This window comes from Rattus norvegicus, chromosome 7, assembly GCF_021556685.1.
Source record: "Rattus norvegicus strain SHRSP/BbbUtx chromosome 7, alternate assembly SHRSP_T2T, whole genome shotgun sequence".
Taxonomy (NCBI): domain Eukaryota; kingdom Metazoa; phylum Chordata; class Mammalia; order Rodentia; family Muridae; genus Rattus; species Rattus norvegicus.
This window is the reverse complement of record NC_141540.1, coordinates 73,024,785-73,041,230: the sequence shown is the minus strand read 5'-3', so window position 1 is coordinate 73,041,230 and position 16,446 is coordinate 73,024,785. Positions and strand designations below refer to the sequence as shown.

The 16,446-nt window shown below is 48.9% G+C and overlaps 2 protein-coding genes across 58 annotated transcripts in view; both read right to left on the bottom strand.

Annotated features, from left to right (window-relative positions):
* Positions 1-327: 327 nt before the first annotated feature.
* On the bottom strand, positions 328-9,025 carry Stac3 (SH3 and cysteine rich domain 3). Of its 8 annotated transcripts, none has more exons than XM_087557999.1 (13): positions 8,905-9,025; positions 6,595-6,661; positions 6,092-6,356; positions 5,779-5,876; positions 5,520-5,583; positions 4,412-4,509; positions 1,865-1,931; positions 1,629-1,681; positions 1,352-1,437; positions 1,139-1,190; positions 922-1,059; positions 698-757; positions 328-494 (listed from the first exon to the last, which is right to left on the bottom strand). In XM_087557999.1, exons 2-13 carry the CDS (start codon positions 6,658-6,660, stop codon positions 471-473), a joined length of 1,071 nt encoding a protein of 356 aa, XP_087414125.1. In that variant the 5' UTR covers position 6,661; positions 8,905-9,025; the 3' UTR covers positions 328-470. The 8 variants fall into 8 exon arrangements, with proteins under 8 accessions (XP_087414125.1, XP_087414126.1, XP_087414127.1 ...); XM_087558000.1 differs by lacking the exon at positions 8,905-9,025 and adding an exon at positions 7,457-7,721; NM_001439912.1 differs by lacking the exon at positions 8,905-9,025 and adding an exon at positions 7,532-7,718 and having other exon boundaries at positions 333-494.
* Positions 9,026-10,348: 1,323 nt separating this feature from the next.
* The window catches only part of R3hdm2 (R3H domain containing 2), a 128,190-nt gene continuing 122,092 nt past the window's right edge, over positions 10,349-16,446 (bottom strand). For 30 of the 50 annotated variants that reach the window (XR_015624228.1, XR_015624230.1, XR_015624231.1 and 27 more), the window contains 5 exons: positions 15,979-16,148; positions 14,264-14,411; positions 12,555-12,652; positions 12,145-12,229; positions 10,349-11,364 (listed from right to left, as the gene is read on the bottom strand). Coding sequence is in view for 45 of the 50 variants with exons in the window: in XM_087557958.1 (XP_087414084.1) it covers positions 11,024-11,364; positions 12,145-12,229; positions 12,555-12,652; positions 14,264-14,411; positions 15,979-16,148 (842 nt within the window). In the remaining 5 variants the exon portion in view is untranslated. Of the gene's footprint in view, positions 11,365-12,144; positions 12,230-12,554; positions 12,653-14,251; positions 14,412-15,978; positions 16,149-16,446 lie in introns of all 50 variants that reach the window. The other 20 variants (XM_087557954.1, XM_087557962.1, XM_087557984.1 and 17 more) reach the window with 1 other exon arrangement.

The following is a 16,446-nucleotide window of genomic DNA, read 5'->3' as shown; positions in this document are numbered from 1 at the left end:
CCCCTCTCTCCAACTGAGATCTTGCATCGCCCCCTGGTGGCCAAGCTGGGCTCTGAGCCAGGTTCAGAATTCCAAGGGCTAAATGGGCATGATCTAACGGAGGTACCTACTCTGCCATGCTATTCTCTCAACCACGGGGGCACTGCGCTGGAGATTCCAGTCCGGCTTTTTTCCTCACTTCCAGCAGAAGTCTAGCCTAGCGAGTGCAAGTCTGACTACTCACACCAGCCTTGGGGTTCCAAAACCTGACAATTTGGTGGGGCAGCCAGGGGATCTTCTATTTTCCCTCCCTCCACAGGGCTTCTCTTCGTCCGTAAAAAAACAGACTTTTCTAACTTTTGTCAAAACTTTAATAAATTCCAAACATTTGACAGCTCTGCCCCTCCTTATGGAGATGCTTCCCCACCCTCACCCCAAAGCTCTTGAGGTTTGGATGGACCTGAAGTGTGGGCCTTATCGGTGCAGGATGCTCAGCGCACCAGGTATCCGAAGCCCTAGGCAGGGGAGAGGTAGGAGCCAGACCCTCCCCAGAAACGTCATTATGCTCTGGTGGGCCTTTCCGACCCTCCTCGTCCCCCTGCCCCTTCCCTCCCCAGCCCGCACTGGGCCCCGCCCAGAACGGGGCGTGGGTGTCTCCCGCCAGCAGGCGCCAGTACACCTAAATCTCCTCCAGGAAGTCGGTGGGAAACAGCCCCACCTTGCGGCCGGTGTAGACCTTGACGTAGCCACCAGCTTCATCTCCTTTCTGCACTACGATCTAGGGGTTTAAAGGATTGGGGAATAGGAAAAATTAAGGACAGAAAGATGGGCGCAGGGACGCTGGAGAGGGTCGTTTACACTAATGAGTTAGGATCTTCCTCCGAGGTGTGTGGATGGAGAGGTGCGACCAGGCCTGAGATTAGGTTAAGGCACCCGAGATACCTGGTCCTTCTTGAGAGTGATCTGCCCAATCTCGCGGTTTCCCACAAAGGATCTGGTTACACGGTGCACACGTTCTCCAGCCCGGACCCGAATGATGAAGTTTGGAGGGAAGAATCCCACCTTCTCTCCGATTTTCCCCTAGAGAAGGCAGTGGATAGGCTGAAGGTCTTAGGTTCTAGACTACCTGTCTCCCACCTTGGTGGTAGTCATGTCTTACCCGCCACCACTCCTCATTGGAGTCATCAATGACTGTGATCTTCTCCCCTGGTCTGGGATAGAAAGGAGATCTTCCCTGTGATTTACATTCACATGCCAGTGCCTGGCTGTGAGGCAGGGCACCCACCCTTCTGCCCCCCTCTGTTCCCACAGAGAACTCATCTCTTACTCCTCAGTGCTCCCCACACTCCCGCCTCCCTTGAAGGTTCCTCACGGGAAATCCAGATCATCCTTCTCCAGGGCTTTGAACCGATAGAGAGCCACAAAGTAATGAGACTGCTGGAAACCAGGTTGCTTGTTCTGGGGGTACAAGGGGGTGGTGGGTTACCAGACTCTATTTACCTCTTCCAGGAGCGGGCTGTGTTGGTTTGTGTGTCTGTCTCAGTGCGGAGTGTGTGAGTGTGTGTGTGTGGGGGTGATGGGGAGAGCTCTGAATGAAGTCAGACTTTGACTGGGAAGAGACCAGGGTTCTACAGGGAGGAAAGACTTACTTTATCATCAGGTGTTTTCTTCTCAGCCTTCTTGTCCTTTTCTGCATCGTTTCCTTGGGCAGGAAATACGGACAAATTGCTTCTGCCTCCAGGAGAGCATCCATGACTCCTCCCACTTGCGTTGGTGGACCTTTCTCACCCTGGGTTCAGCTGTTCTCTCTCTGCCTGCTAGACAGCAGCTAAACCCCCACTACACCCCATCCCATCTTCTAAGGATGCAGATGACTGACACTCACCATCCTGTGACTTGCCCTCCTCTGGCCTGGCTGACTCTGGCTCCTCCTCCATCATGGCTGCCAGAGGCTAGAGGGGGACACCAGAGTTAGAGACAAGCTGTCTTGGGATCCTGTGTTTCCTTTGCCTCTCCAGGCAGGCCAGAGAGTAGTAGAGCAATAGTACTTCAGCTGTGGGAGAGTGCTTGGAGATCACTCCAACCACCTAGATATCTAGTCCAACCACCAGAAGAATTCAAGAATGTCACCCATACTGTGCCGGGGAGTTTGTTACCTTACAATACAACCCATTCGATTTGAAAAATTCTTTGTCGGGTTGGGGATTTAGCTCAGCGGTAGAGCGCTTGCCTAGCGAGCGCAAGGCCCTGGGTTCGGTCCCCAGCTCCGGGAAAAAAAAAAAAAGAAAAATTCTTTGTCTTGATTTACTGTCTGGCACTTTTTTGTTTGTTTGTTTTTTTAAAGATTTATTTATTTTTATTTATATGAGTACACTGCAGCTGTCTTCAGACACATCAGAAGAGGGCACCAGATCCCATTACAGATGGTTGTGAGCCACCATGTGGTTGCTGGGAATTGAACTCAGGACCTCTGGAAGAGCAGTCAGTGCTCTTAACCGCTGAGCCACCTCTCCAGCCCTGTCTGGAGCTTTAAATGTTGACCCAAACAGGGTCCCTTTAAATATCCAAGGACAGCAGACATATGCCTTCTGGCTTCTCTTCCCCAGTACTCTTTAGTCCCTTCAAATCACCCCTATGACTAGGCTTCAGGCCCTTCATTATACTGTCTGCTTAACAATACTCCAATGTGTAAGAAAAGGCATGTGTGTGTGTGTGGGGGGGGGACAGCACACTTCTCTCTGTTTTCCTCTCCTCTTGGTTGATTTGAGACAGTCTCATCAGCTCAGCTGTCCTCACTTTACCTGGCCAGGACTGATCTTGGATTTCTTTCTTTCTTTTTTTTTTTTCTTTTCTTTTTTTCGGAGCTGGGGACCGAACCCAGGGCCTTGCGCTTGCTAGGCAAGCGCTCTACCATTGAGCTAAATCCCCAACCCCTGATCTTGGATTTCTTATCTCCTGGTCTCCAGCTCCCCAGTGCTGGGATGACGGGTGTGCCTCACCTTACCTATCTGGCGACGACAACTTTTCACGTTTCCCTGTTGAGAAGAGGCTCTAAGAAAATGGGTGTTTTCCCTGAACCACAGCTGGCCAACTGAAGGCTGTTATCTCTACCCAAGCCTTCTATTAGCTGTTTTGACATCAGATCTCTAGCTTTGCTTCTGGGCAGTCTTTTTGTTTTTTCCAATCCAAGAAAAGTAAATTTTCTCTTATGAGACTTCAGGTTATTAAAGCTTGGCGAGGTGGTGTGTGCCTCCCAGTTCCAGCCCCGGGAGGCTGAGACAGGAAGCCTGAGTCCAAGGCCTTGTCTATAAAGCAAGCTACGGAGGCCTGTGCTGTGCAGCAAGGTCCTTGGAGCAGGTGGAACGGGGAGTGCGTTAGACATGTAGTGTATTTGGCAGAATGCTTGCCCAGAACGCATGACACCCTGGTTTTGGTCCCTTCTGTCACACAAAGCAGGTGTGGCAACATGGATTTGTAATCCTAGTACCTGGGAAGTGAAGGCAAGTGGACCAGACAGAGGTGTTCAAGATCATGGTCACTTACAAGGAGGCTTGTCTCAATTAAAAAGGGTGGAGGGGCTTGGTGGAGTGTGGTGTTGAGTGCTTGCTGCTCTCCCTCCCCAAAAGATTTTATTTCCATTTTACATGTATGTCTGCATGGATGTCTGTATACCATGGGCATGCTTGGTGCCCACAAAGACCCCAGAACTGGGACTGACTTAACTAACACCCTTCATATTAGTTCATAAGGTTATCCAGGGAGAAATTAATCGTTTGCCCAGGCAAACACATTTCTGGCATGACCAGCCTTGAAAGTCTATCGTAAAAGACAACGAGGTTGCCCTTGACCTGTGTCTCTGTACCTCAGTTTCATCCACAAGATGAACACTCATGCCAGAAGTTCTTCATGGACACCTGCTGGCTCTACAATTCTTTCATCACTTGGAATGACAAATTCTCTCCTCCAAGTGTAAAAGCACAGATCTTGCCTGTAATGCAGCAATGCCAGGGCCTGGACTCAGCCTCCTATGCAAATCTCTCAGTCCTAGAAGGGAACTGAGGAAGTATGCTCTATGGCGGAAGCCAGTTTATTTTTTAGGACTACGTATTAAACCAAGATGCCTTACATGCGCACACACAGGAGTTAAGTACTCCACCACTGACCTACATTCTCAGCAGGAATTCTCACCAGAGGCCCACAGTGAGGTGTATACACACACACACACACACACACACACACACACACACACACAATATATATATATATATACATATATATATATATATAATTTCACACAGCAATGTTTCTGTCTGGTTATGCTGCACCATTTAGAGGCAGAGGACCCGTAGTTTCTGTCAGTTTTCCTGAGGGGGAAATGACCTGACCCATGGAGCTTTGGGATTGAGCCTCTGTGGGAACATGAGGTGCTTACATTTTTCTTATCTGCCTGCCCCTTCTTCCGTTCCTTGTTTGCCATGATCACCCCGACGCGTAGGGTTTCAAACACAGGGTCATTGCGATTGGCAGCAGCTGGTGGGATGGGAGGAAGAAGACGACGTTACTGGGAAGGAAGAAGAGAGCCTAGAGGAGAGACCCCCTCAGAGGGGTATCTGGATTCAGCCGATGCTCGCAGGGCTTGTTGGGGATTAGAGATGGAAGGGAGAGGGGAGGGCCGGCTGTGTAACACCTGGGTCACCAGTCTGTAAGGGCTCTAAACCACCACTGGGAATGCCTTGTGATGGGACCCCCTTCCAGGCAGTGTTGGAAAGACAGTGTTGGTAAGTCTCTTGGGAGTTGGGACATGCTTGGGATCACTACTGTCCTGCTTCTTCTCTCCTTGCACAAGTGGCACGTGTGCAAGCTGGGGTGTTAGCGCCAGCAGGTTCTTTTGTATCCTCATTCTTCACAGAATCCAGCTTCTCTGCCAAATAAACCTGAGCGTTTTCAGCCTCTGCCCATCAAGTGACCAGAAGAAACATGGACTTTGAACCAGGCCTGTTACTGTGTTTCCTCCTTTGAGACAGTCTTGCTATGCTGCCCTGGCTACATATGGAAGTCAGAGAGCTCTTCTGCCTTGTGAGTGCTGGACTCAAGGCCCGTACCATCAATGCACCCTCAAGGAATACACTTTTAAGGGATGCTAGATTAGGAACCTGTCTGGCGGTGTGTGTGTGTGTGTGTGTGTGTGTGTGTGTGTGTGTGTGTGTGTGTGTGTATCCGTAGCTCATGAGCTGGTCCCAAATGTGGTGTCACTCTATACAGGGTAGAAACAGTCTAAATCCTTGTCCTTGCTCAGAAATGGTTTACAGGAAGCAGACTAAGGTTCCATCCTTGTCTCTACCTCTGGCCTGCTCACTCGCGTCTCTCTGAGTTATAAACCAAGGGAACTAATCATTGCATCCAGAAGTGACTGTAGAAAGACTAGTCTGAGGGGGAGTTATGGAAAGAGAATGATTGTTTCAGAATTTATTTTCCTAAGGGGTGGTATGGCGCCACCTTGGAGGCCCGCCCCCTCCCTCAGGTCCTAGACTCGCACTTACAGACACAAGCATACTGCTGGTTGCTGTAGAGTGGGGAGCTATAGGCCCGATGGAAACCAGGTGGCTGTTGGACGAGAGGCGGAGAGCATTAGAAGTAGCAAGGCAGGGTTCAGAATCCCACCCACCACAAGTGAGTGCTCAGCCCTTCTTAGAGTAAGAGAAAGCCAATGTATGGGATGGCTTTGGGGGCCAGCAAGAAGTACTTGATGACCTTCACCTTCCCTTCCATGCTCTCACTCCCCAGAGTCTCACTACTCACGATCTTGCCGAAGCATTTCTGCATCTCCACGTAGGACTGACAGTGTTCATGGATGTTGGTTTTGCAGTTCTTACAGCGGAGTCCAAACTTGTTATTGACTTTGAGGAGGAGAACATTTGAGTGAGGTTCTGGAGGCCCCCTTTTCCTTTGTACCCTAGGCTACTTCAGCTCTGATCTGCCTGCCCTTTTCTGCCAACCTCAGTATTTTCATAGGGTGGATCTTGCCACAGTGTGTCTCACACACATTTCTCCTGGGTCTTGTCCTTCCCCCAAGCCTTCCATCCTACTGTCTTTGCTCCCCTTCAAGACTCACGCACAATCATCCGGGCACAGACATCACAGAACTTGGGCTTCTTGAAGAAATGATCTTTGAACTTGTGGGGCTTGTCATTGACAAGCTTAGGAGGTTCTGGGGGTGGTTCTTCCTCTTCCTCCTCCTCTTCTTCTTCCTCATAGATATAGTAGATGGGGCCACCCCCAGCCCCCACGGCTTCTCCATTGGCCTGGGGCTCTGGGGGAGGCTCCATCTCGGTTGTCTCTGGAGAGCCCTTCTTGAATAATTGCTTCAGTCGCTGTAGCTGAGGAAGGGGTGAAGGAAGCCCAACGTTAAGTGAGAGTCACGTTCCATTCCCATTTTCCAATCATGGGAAAGCAGTGTCCCTGGGATTAGGGGACTGGGTGTTGCAGGTGTTGGCTGGCCCAATAATTAATGAGTCGAACACAAGTGGTATCAATCCAAGCAGCTTCCTTCAGATGCTGTGATGGTTCCCAGCCCTTCGGACCCCTCCCCAACTGTGGACACAGGTCTAGACTCACCCCACTTTGCGGAGTCTCTCCTGGAAAGGGGGGCTGAGGGGACTCCACCACCTCCTTTTCTGTCATCCTACAAGAGGTTGGACCCCACTATGAGATCTAATTCTATCCCAGTGTTCCTGCCGCACAGTAGGGTGGCCCTTGAAGGGGAGGGTTTGGGAGAAACTTGACTAAATAGCCATTGGCAGAGCTTCTGAACAGATTCTATGGAGTCCCCCCAAAAATGTCCAACAGAGGAAAGACTTCCCAGCTAGTTCCTTAAACTGACACTTTCCACCTCAAGGGACAGCCCGAGAGTCTACAAATCCAGTATGCTGCTCAAGGCCATTGGCTTCTAGGTTCTCCTACAGCAGCAGTTCTCAACCTTCCTAACTCTGTGGCTCTTCAAAACAGTTCCTTATGTGGTGGTGACCCATAAAATGATCTCATTGCTACTTCACAACTTATAATTTTGCTATGTATTTGTAATGAGTTGTAACGTAAATATCAGACATGCATGACATCTGATATGTGACCCACAGGTTGAGAACGGCTGTCCTACAGATAGTCCTGATTGAAGATATATATCTTCTAATGGATTCAGGAGGTTTAACCTGGTTAACACCATTAACCCATCTGCATGTATGAAGGTGTGTCCTGGGATCTGCCCTCCCCTACCTCTCTCCTGAGCTTTGGGGGCCTTGTGCCTAGTCCTTTCCTGGCCTGCCTTAGGCCTCAGCTATTTTAGGTTTTCAGAGTAAGATGAGCCTTTCTTTCCTTCCCTTACCACTCCATTCCCTGGACCCCACCACACCCTACCCCATCCCCCAATCTTGGCTTTTCCTGAACTAGGACAATTTCACTTCAAAAAACCCAATCTACTTACAGGTGGGGAGAGAGACGAAGAGGCCCAACAGACTCAGGATAGGAGAAATGGAAGGGTAATAAAGAGACGACTTACTTTTGAGACTCCCTAAATCAGTTCGCTGTGGAAAGGGCGTCCCTAAGACCTCGATGGTGCTGCTGGGGAGGGCCAGCCCTCTTTCTTCTGGGTAAGCCCCCCTTCTGCAACCTTCTGGACCCACACCAGCTATGCAGACTGTATTAGTAGGCCTTGGAACCTCTCACCGTGGTGGTAGAGCTGAAGTGACAGAGTTGGAGGACAGTGGACAGCTGAGAGCACAGCTGACAGGCAGAAATTGGAACCAGGAGGTCTGGGGCAGGGCTCGACCCTGACTCCTCCCATCCCCCCAGAGCTGCTCTTCTCTGAGTGTTTACACCCAAGCAGGTCAGTACTGGCTTATCAGGAAGGGGCATTTTCTACCGAACACTGTAGCACCCCACCCCACTCCCAAGTACCAGGAATTGAACCTAGGGTTTTGTCATGCTAATTGTGTGCTGGACCACTAAGCTATACCCACAGCAGGAAAGGAACTTCTGTTCAGGACACAGTTACATGAGGGAACTTTAGATCTGACAATGAAGGCCCCATACTCTCCCCATTAAGGTTCAAATAACCGTTCCAATTCTACTCTCCCTGGGCTCATTTCAGTCATGTTCTTGGATTTTATTTCCTCCCCCCACGTCCCCCCAGACAGCGTCTCTCTGTGTAGCCCTGGCTGTCCTGGAACTTGCTCTGTAGACCAGGCCAGACTTGAACTTGAGATCGGTCTGCCTGTCTTCTGAGTGCTGAGATTAAAGCTATGTGCCACCGTGCCTAGCTAACACTAAAACTGTAGACCAGGGAAAGGTTAGGAGCTGAGAAGAGGGTGTGACTCAGAATTCTGTCAATCACACAAGACTTTTTCAGTTGCAGCTCATCAGAGTATGCAGTACTTTCTGAAGTGCACAGGTATTTTTCTCCCTTTCCCCCTCTAAATCCTGTCCTTAAGATGAAGGGAATGGGGGGCTGGAGAGATGGCTCAGTGGTTAAGAGCACTGACTGCTCTTCTAGAGGTCCTGAGTTCAAATCCCAGCAACCACATGGTGGCTCGCAACCATCTGTAATGAGATCTGATGCTCTCTTCTGGCATGAAGGCTATAGATAGGTAAATTTATAAAAATTTATAAATTTATAAAAAAAAAAGTGAAGAGAATGTATGTTACTGAAAAAGATGGTGGCAAAACCCAAAAGCTATGGCGCTGGAGAGATGGCCCAGCTTCTCGTCCAGTGGACCTGGGTTCAGTTCCCAGTATCCACACAGCAGCTTACAGAGCTCTGCAACTCTAGTTCTGGAGGCCCTACACCTGGTCTCTGTAAGCATCAGGCAGGCACGGTGTGCATAAACACATGTAGGCAAACCTCTTACACACATAAAATAAAAATAAATGAACCTTTTAAAGAAAAGTCAGGTTGGTCTCAGTGGTCCAAGGAGCCGATAAGTATAGTTAAGCCTGGAAAGGTTGCAGCTGCCTGTGTCCTCTCGTCTTGTCTGTCTGTCTGTCTGTCGTGTGTGAGCACAGGTGTGTGTGTGTAGGGCAGAGGATGACTGACTCTTGCAGTCAGTTCTTTCCTGCCAACCCATGGGATCTGGGGACTGGACTCAGGTGGCCAGGCTTACGCAAAACCCCTGCTATTAACCAATCTCGCCAGCCCACAGCTGCCTTCTACAGTGAGGCTTATTTCTAAGAATGTGGCTGTTTATCATTTAAACTGCATGTGTATACTGACTGGAGCATGCCCTCTAACATGTGGCCAAAGGACAATGTGCCAGAGTCAGTTCTCTCCTTCCCTTCCTCTACGTATCTTGAGATCAAACTTTCAGGCTTGGTAGCATTTACCCACTGAGCCATCTTGACCCTCTTTTATCCTCTGGAAAGAAGGCTCCCTTCCCCATGAGAACTGTAAATGCTAGAAGACAGCCAACCTGTTTTAACCTGTTTTAATTGCAGTCCCACCTCTCGCTCAGGCACCCAGTATGGGAATGGAAAGGCCAAGGGGGCAGCTGCATTCTTGGGAGACACAGCTTTTTCTATTCTGCAGGTCATCTGTTAAGGTTCTGACTGGGTGTGGATTCTGTTTGTTTTGGAAAGGTCTTATCATGTGGCCTGCTTGTCCTGGATCGTGCTATGTTCAAGCTGGTCTTAAACTCTGATGTCTGCCTGTCTGCTTCCTCAGTGCTGGGATTAATAGGTTGTAGCACTGAGGCAGGCTGGAAACTCTCCTCCAGACAGCTCTACCTTGCAAGTGGTGATTTGTGATTCTCAGTTCTGTGCACTGCAGGGGACAGGGACAGGCCGGGACAGGTGAGTGAGCTTCGTTGAGACAGCATCTTAGCCCTGCGAGTTCAGGTGGTTTTATTATAAGCAACAGCCATTTGTGTTTCTGCCAAGAACCCAACCCTGTGCCTTTAAGGATTAAAGGTGCAGGTTCTCCATCCCTGAAGGTTCTCAGAAGATCAGGTGGACAGAAATGAGGCCAGCATCCCGACCTAGTTCTGGACTGGACTTGCCCAACTCAGTAGTCAGGCTCTAATGAATATCAGAATTAATGAGCAAGAGGAGGCTCTGGCGGACACAAAGGCCCAGAGTTGAGGAGCCATTGCTTGATAAGAGTGGTTTGCAGAGTTTGAGAACCACAGACCACACTTCCAGAGACTCAGCCACTGTTGAGAATTGTGTACAGGGGAGAGGAGAGGCCGGAAAGAAGAGGTTAGGAAACATGTGCACACACTGGGGAAATCTTCCTAAGCTACGGTCCCTTTCAGCAGTTGCGGGGCTGGGCCTATTCAGAGCTTCTAGCCCAGCCCACACCCACAGACAAACAGTCAGACAGTGATTGATGGCCAGTGACAGGTTTTTGCTTTTTTTATATTTATAAACAAAACCAACCTCCCCCCCAAGTAACTCCCCAAACAAACAAAAAACCAGATTAAATAAAATTTACAGTGAACCCAGCAAACATCTGTATGTGCAATTAAATACTGTGTCTGTTACTGTGGTGGCACAAACCTCAAACAAACAATATACAAGTGTTCTGGGGTTGGATCAGGGGTCGGGGGAGTCCCAAGTTTTAACTCTGTGGGGTTTGGGGAGACAAGGTGGGGGAATTGAACGAATGGGGAAATCAATTTATTTTTCTTAATTCTGTCCATATAAATATATTCATGAAGACCAAAAGAGGGAAGGGCAGTTGGGCTGGTGATGAAGTGGGAGAAGGGGAGGGCAGAGCCCTCTCAACTCTACTCAGCCAAAAATATGAAACAAATTAATTTCATGGTGGGAGAAGAGATTTAAAAAATGATAGAAGATGGGAAGGAGGGGGAGACAGAAGGGGACCAACCAGGGAAAAGGGGGACCCATGGCAAGGGAGTCCCATGTCAAGGAGTCCTGTGCCGGTGTGAGAATCTGTCTGCTTCTCTCTTCAGCCATAATGTGGTAAGCTCTGGCCCAATCCGCCTTCGGCTCCCGGCTTGGCCCTTGCTCCTATTGTGCCAGCCCCTCCCGCCTCCAGCTATTGAGAGCTAGCTCGCTCCAGGATCCTCAGGTCGTAGTTCTTTTTAGCTACTCGAAGTTTGAAGCGACTCACAGAGTTGTTGAGGCGAAGGGAGGCATTGTGGGCAGCCAGGGGACTGGGGAACACAGCCACTATAGTGTACAAGGCAGCGAGGTCCGCATGGCGGCCATTCTCAGCAGTCCCACTGTTGTCCCCCCCACCTGCACCAGGCAACCCCTGAGCATCCTTAAGCCACTGGATCTTGGCACCAGACATGGCAAGCTGTGTGAAGAGTTTGTCTGCCTCTGTGCGGGTGATTCCTTCCGGGAGATCAGTCACCTCCAGTACCCTTCCCAGCACTGAAAGGGGAGGAGAGACAAATGGTTGTGAGTAAAGACTGGACAGCAGCCTGGCTGTGTCACTGACCAAACCTGTACCCAAAAAGCCCTCAAAAGCCCTACCTTCCCTCTTAGCCTTCCCAGATCAGCCTAACTTACCCACGTCCAGATGGTGGGGTAGAGGGCAGCCAAAAAGATAAAATGAACCTTCCTTTCTCCTAACCCAGAGATGTAAGTAAGAAGGGACTGAGAATTAGAACCTCAGGTTTCTGATCTGTAACTGCATTCCTTATAGAAAGTCACTGCTGTGACATGGAGTTTTCTAAGTAACCTTTAGTGAACTCTGTGGCTCAACCTGAAGTATGACCTGCAGTTCCTTCTCCACCCAGAGGCTGGTACAGACAGAGACCTCCTTTATCCTGGGCAGCAGTTCCCAACAGCTGTACACTATGGAATCCCAAAGACCTTGAGTGCTAGGCATGGAAGGCCTGAGGAAGAAAGTTCCTTCCTCCTTCTCCTATACTCCCAAATCAGGTCTAGGATGGCCAAGGGGGAGAGGCCCTAGACTAGGAACAGGAGGGTTTCTAGGAGACTGCAGATAACAAGAGGTTTAGCCACCCATACTGTGCTATTCCAAACGTCTCTGAAGGCCTACCTCCAGACCTGCATGGCTGGCTCAGGGACACAGACACTATATCTCTCTATCTTCTGCTTGCTCTGCAGCAAAGCAAAGAAGACTCCATTTCCCCCACACTCAGCAGGCTTTCCCACTTGGATTGGGCTTAGATTTCTGCAACTTACCAACATCCGCTGTCCCCAGGTCAGTGGAGGCAGACTTGAGTGCTTGTCTCTTGCCTCGGTTTCCATGCTTCAATCCACTCTGTCCCTTCAACATCCAATATAATTCTCACCCCAAGTGAATAACACTGACTGCCTTATGCCCCAGTGTCTGCCCTAGACACTGGGGAGCAGCACCCCACCCTGTGGACCCTACCCAGTCAGGTAGTTAGATTTCCCAGAGAGTGGGACATAAAACCTCTCCCTCTAGGCATCTGGGTGGAATCAGGAGCACAAGACTAGGGTAAAACTCTGCTTCGTCCATTCTGTTTTCTCCTGTGTCCACTTAGCTGGTTGAAGCAGATGACTCACAGGCAGGGCCCAGATAAGAAGGGAGTCTGATGCCTACTAAGGACTGACATGGGCATGCTTACCTGGTGCACCGTATACGTTGACTGGCCATGGAGCAAGGGAGGGCAGATGGACAGATTGTATTGTAATGGCTGACCCAATAGGGAATAGCGCCCGTCACCTGAGGAGTAAGAACGGATGGTTTTCAGGAGCTTAAGCCTCACAGCCTGTCTATTATGAGACTACGGATTTGGAGATGAACAGCAATGCATCCTATTCCTACCTTTTCCACGATGTGCACTGTGTAACTTACTACTCACAAATGACTTATTTCAAAGTACTTTAAAGTTTTTAAACAGCCTGGAGAGATGCCTCAATGGGCACTAACTGCTCTTCCAGAGGTCCTGAGTTCAATTCCCAGCAACCACATGGTGGCTCACAACCATCTGTAATGGGATCTGATGTCCTCTTCTGGTGTGTCTGAAGACAGCAACACTGTACTCATACATAAAATAAATAAATCTTTAAAATTTTTTTTGAGGTGTTGGGGATTTAGGTCAGTGGTAGAGCGCTTGCCTAGCGAGCGCAAGGCCCTGGGTTCGGTCCCCAGCTCCGAAAAAAAGAAAAGAAAAAAAATTTTTTTTTTGAAGTTTTTAAACATCTTAATTTTACTTTTAGATTACTCCTAATGACCAAAGTAAAAAGCAATAAACCCATTTCCATCTTAAATATGCTTAACCCCATTTTATAGATGAGGGAACTAAGATCTACTTATAAGTTTAAGTAAAGGGCTGGAGAGATGGCTCAATGCTTAAGAGCACTGACTGCTCTTCCAGAGGTCCTGAGTTCAATTCCCAGCAACCACATGGTGGCTCACAACTATCTGTAATGGGATCTGATGCCCTCTTCTGGTGTGTCTGAAGACAGCGACAGTGTACTCATATACGTAAATAAATAAATCTTTAAAAAAAAAAAAGTTTAAGTAACTTGTTCAACATCACAAAGCTAGTTTGTCCTGGAGCTGAAACCCAGGTGTTTTAACTGAAATTCATTGTTGCCTGTTTAGAAATCACATTCTTCTTGGAGCTGGAGAGATGCTAATCAGTTAAGAGCATTTAGCTCCTGCAGAGGACCTGGTTTGGTTCCCAGCACCCACATCAATATCTCAACTGCGTGTGAGTCCAGTTCAAAATATATATAAACTTACACAGGGACATGCACATAAACAAATAAAATTTAAAATTTCCCCTCTGAGACAGGATTTCTCTGTGTAACAGTCCTAGATGTCCTGAAACTCACTTTGTATACAGGTTGGCCTCAAACTCAGAGATCCTCCTCTGCCTCTGCTTCCTGAGGCATGCCTAGCAAAACAATCTTTTTTTTTTTTAAAGATTTATTCATTTATTATATATAGGTATACTGTAGCTGTCTTCAGATACACCAGAGGAGGGCATTGGATCTCTTTACAGATGGTTGTGAGCCACCATGTGGTTGCTGGGAATTGAACTCAGGACCTCTGGAAGAGCAGTCAGTGCTCTTAAGCATTGAGCCATCTCTCCAGCCCCTAGCAAAACAATCTTAAAGCAAAGCCTCACACTTCCTAGCTAACACCAAGCCTGTGACGGAGGGAGGGCGAGGTCAGGACTGAGGAGCAGCAGGAGAGGTGGCGTCCTTTGCCTCAGCAGATGTAGGAGGATGTGCTCCCTGCCCATTGCTGTCTTTTAGCCTTCCACCTTGTAATGGAATATGGATGCTCAGCTCCAGAGCAGCCCACCCTCACCTGACCGCCTACCCTGTGCGGGACCTCCAGGCCGGGGGAATGGTGTGAGGACAGGCAGGGGACTGAGTCCGGTGCAGACACTGCTGAGGCTCGTGACTGGAGAGGGTGCTGGAGACTGGGTAGGAGATGTGACGGGGCTGCTGCCCATTTGTGCGTTGGTCTGTGAAAGAGAAGAGCACATATCACATAAACACACTACCCTTTGTTTGTTCCCATGGCTTCCAAGTTACAACTGTCAAGAAACTCTCTTGTAAGCACCAAGTCAGACTGCTCTTCCAACTGCTCCCCAATTCATCTGTGTCATTATGTACTTCTCTGACTTCCAGGGCTTCTTGCATACTGGGCGGGCAGTGAACCACTCACCTATCCCCACAGCCCTACCCTGTACTTTTAGTGCCCACGCTTGATCAGACTATGTGTGTATGTGTGTAGAAGGTTCAGCATAGAGAAAGCACTGGAGTAGCCAGCCAGACTTGGCAAACACGAAGGCCTATTTTCTTCAAAGGGTTTTAAGTAATGACTGATGCTTGGTCACCCAGAAGGCTGAGTGGATGTTGTCTGACGACCTCATGATCTTTGCTATTCTATGGAGTCATCCTTGAATCACCCCAAAACCTGGGCACTGTTTAGACCTTTATGTTGAGCTTAGTCTCTCAGTGAATGGAACCCGCCCTTATGAAAGAGTTCTTCAATAGAACCCATCTGTGGTGGTTTGAGTATGCCTAGCCCAGGGAGGGGCACCATTTGGAGGTGTGGACTTGTTGGAGTAGGTGTGTCACTGTGGGGTGGGCTTATGACCCTCACCCTAGCTGCCTGGAAGGGAGTCTCCTCATAGCTTTCAGATGAAGATGTAAAGCTCTCAGCTCCTCCTGCACCATGCCTCCCTGGACACTGCCATGTTCCTGCGTTGATGATAATGGACTGACTCTCTGAACTTGTAAGCCAGCCCCAATTAAATGTTGTCCTTGTAAGAGTAGTTTCTATGTATATATGCCTAAAGCTCTGTTGTGATAATTGTCACCTGGAAACATATTCCCAAAGTTTTATTGTGTTTCAATGTACAAGAAAAATAAACCTGGAGCCAAACTATGGAAGTTTTTTTTTTTTTTTTTGGTTCTTTTTTTTTTTTTCGGAGCTGGGGACCGAACCCAGGGCCTTGCGCTTCCTAGGTAAGCACTCTACCACTGAGCTAAATCCCCAGCCCCCAACTATGGAAGTTTTAACCCAGGGGTCCCCTACATGTGTGTATGTATTTGTGTATGTGCATGTTTGTGGAGGCTAGAGGTCAACCGGGGGCTCTTCAGATGTCATCTACTCCAGCCCAGAGCTCGTGATCTACTGCTGAGCCATCCCTGGGCCATGTAGAATCTGCTCTAAGCATGTCTGATGTGGTCTATAACTCGTTTATAACTGGGTTCCTTGAGAGAGGACTCACTTTGTTGTTCTCATTTTTCTCCCTTAAAGCATCTGGAGAAAGATGTGTAAGAGAGGCTGCTCGGTTGATGACATGAAGATTTCTTCCTGAGAAGAATCTGGATCTGTAAGGGTTGAACTGGGCATAGTAGCACATCCCTTTAATTCCAGCAGTGCGGAGGCAGAGGCAAGCCAATCTCTGTGAGTTTGAGTGTTTGAGGCCAGCCTGGTCTACACAGTGAGTTCCAAGACAGCCAGAGCTACATTGTGAGACCCTGTCTGGAAACAAAACAAATGACAAAGGTTGGACTTACCTGGGGGTCACCATCAGGACTGTATAGGTCTCCAGGCTTCTGACCACGCTGGTCCACACTGTAGTATTTGCAGTGACCCCACTGGACCATGGATGGATTCTGGGGGGCCTGGGGTCCATTAGGGACATTCAGTTGCATGACCACCACACCTGGTCCAGAAGGTGACACGCCTGAGTAGCAGGAGGAAAGCAGTTGTTGGGAAGTAGAGTTATCTCTGAATAGAGAAGCCAGCAAGCAAATCCACCCACTTGTTTCAGGGCCATTCTAACTGTGTCCTGCCAAGAATCTGAAACGGTTGCTGATTTGGCTTCTGATTCTCACCCCCACCCACTGACCAGTGGAGGTTGAGTGGAGGAGAGATGGCTCCAGATGCCAGTGTTCTCCTGCCCTTCACCTGTTGAGGGGCATTTTGTTATGATTGGCAGAAAAACTACTCTATTCTGTCCAAATTGAGTATTACCAAACACC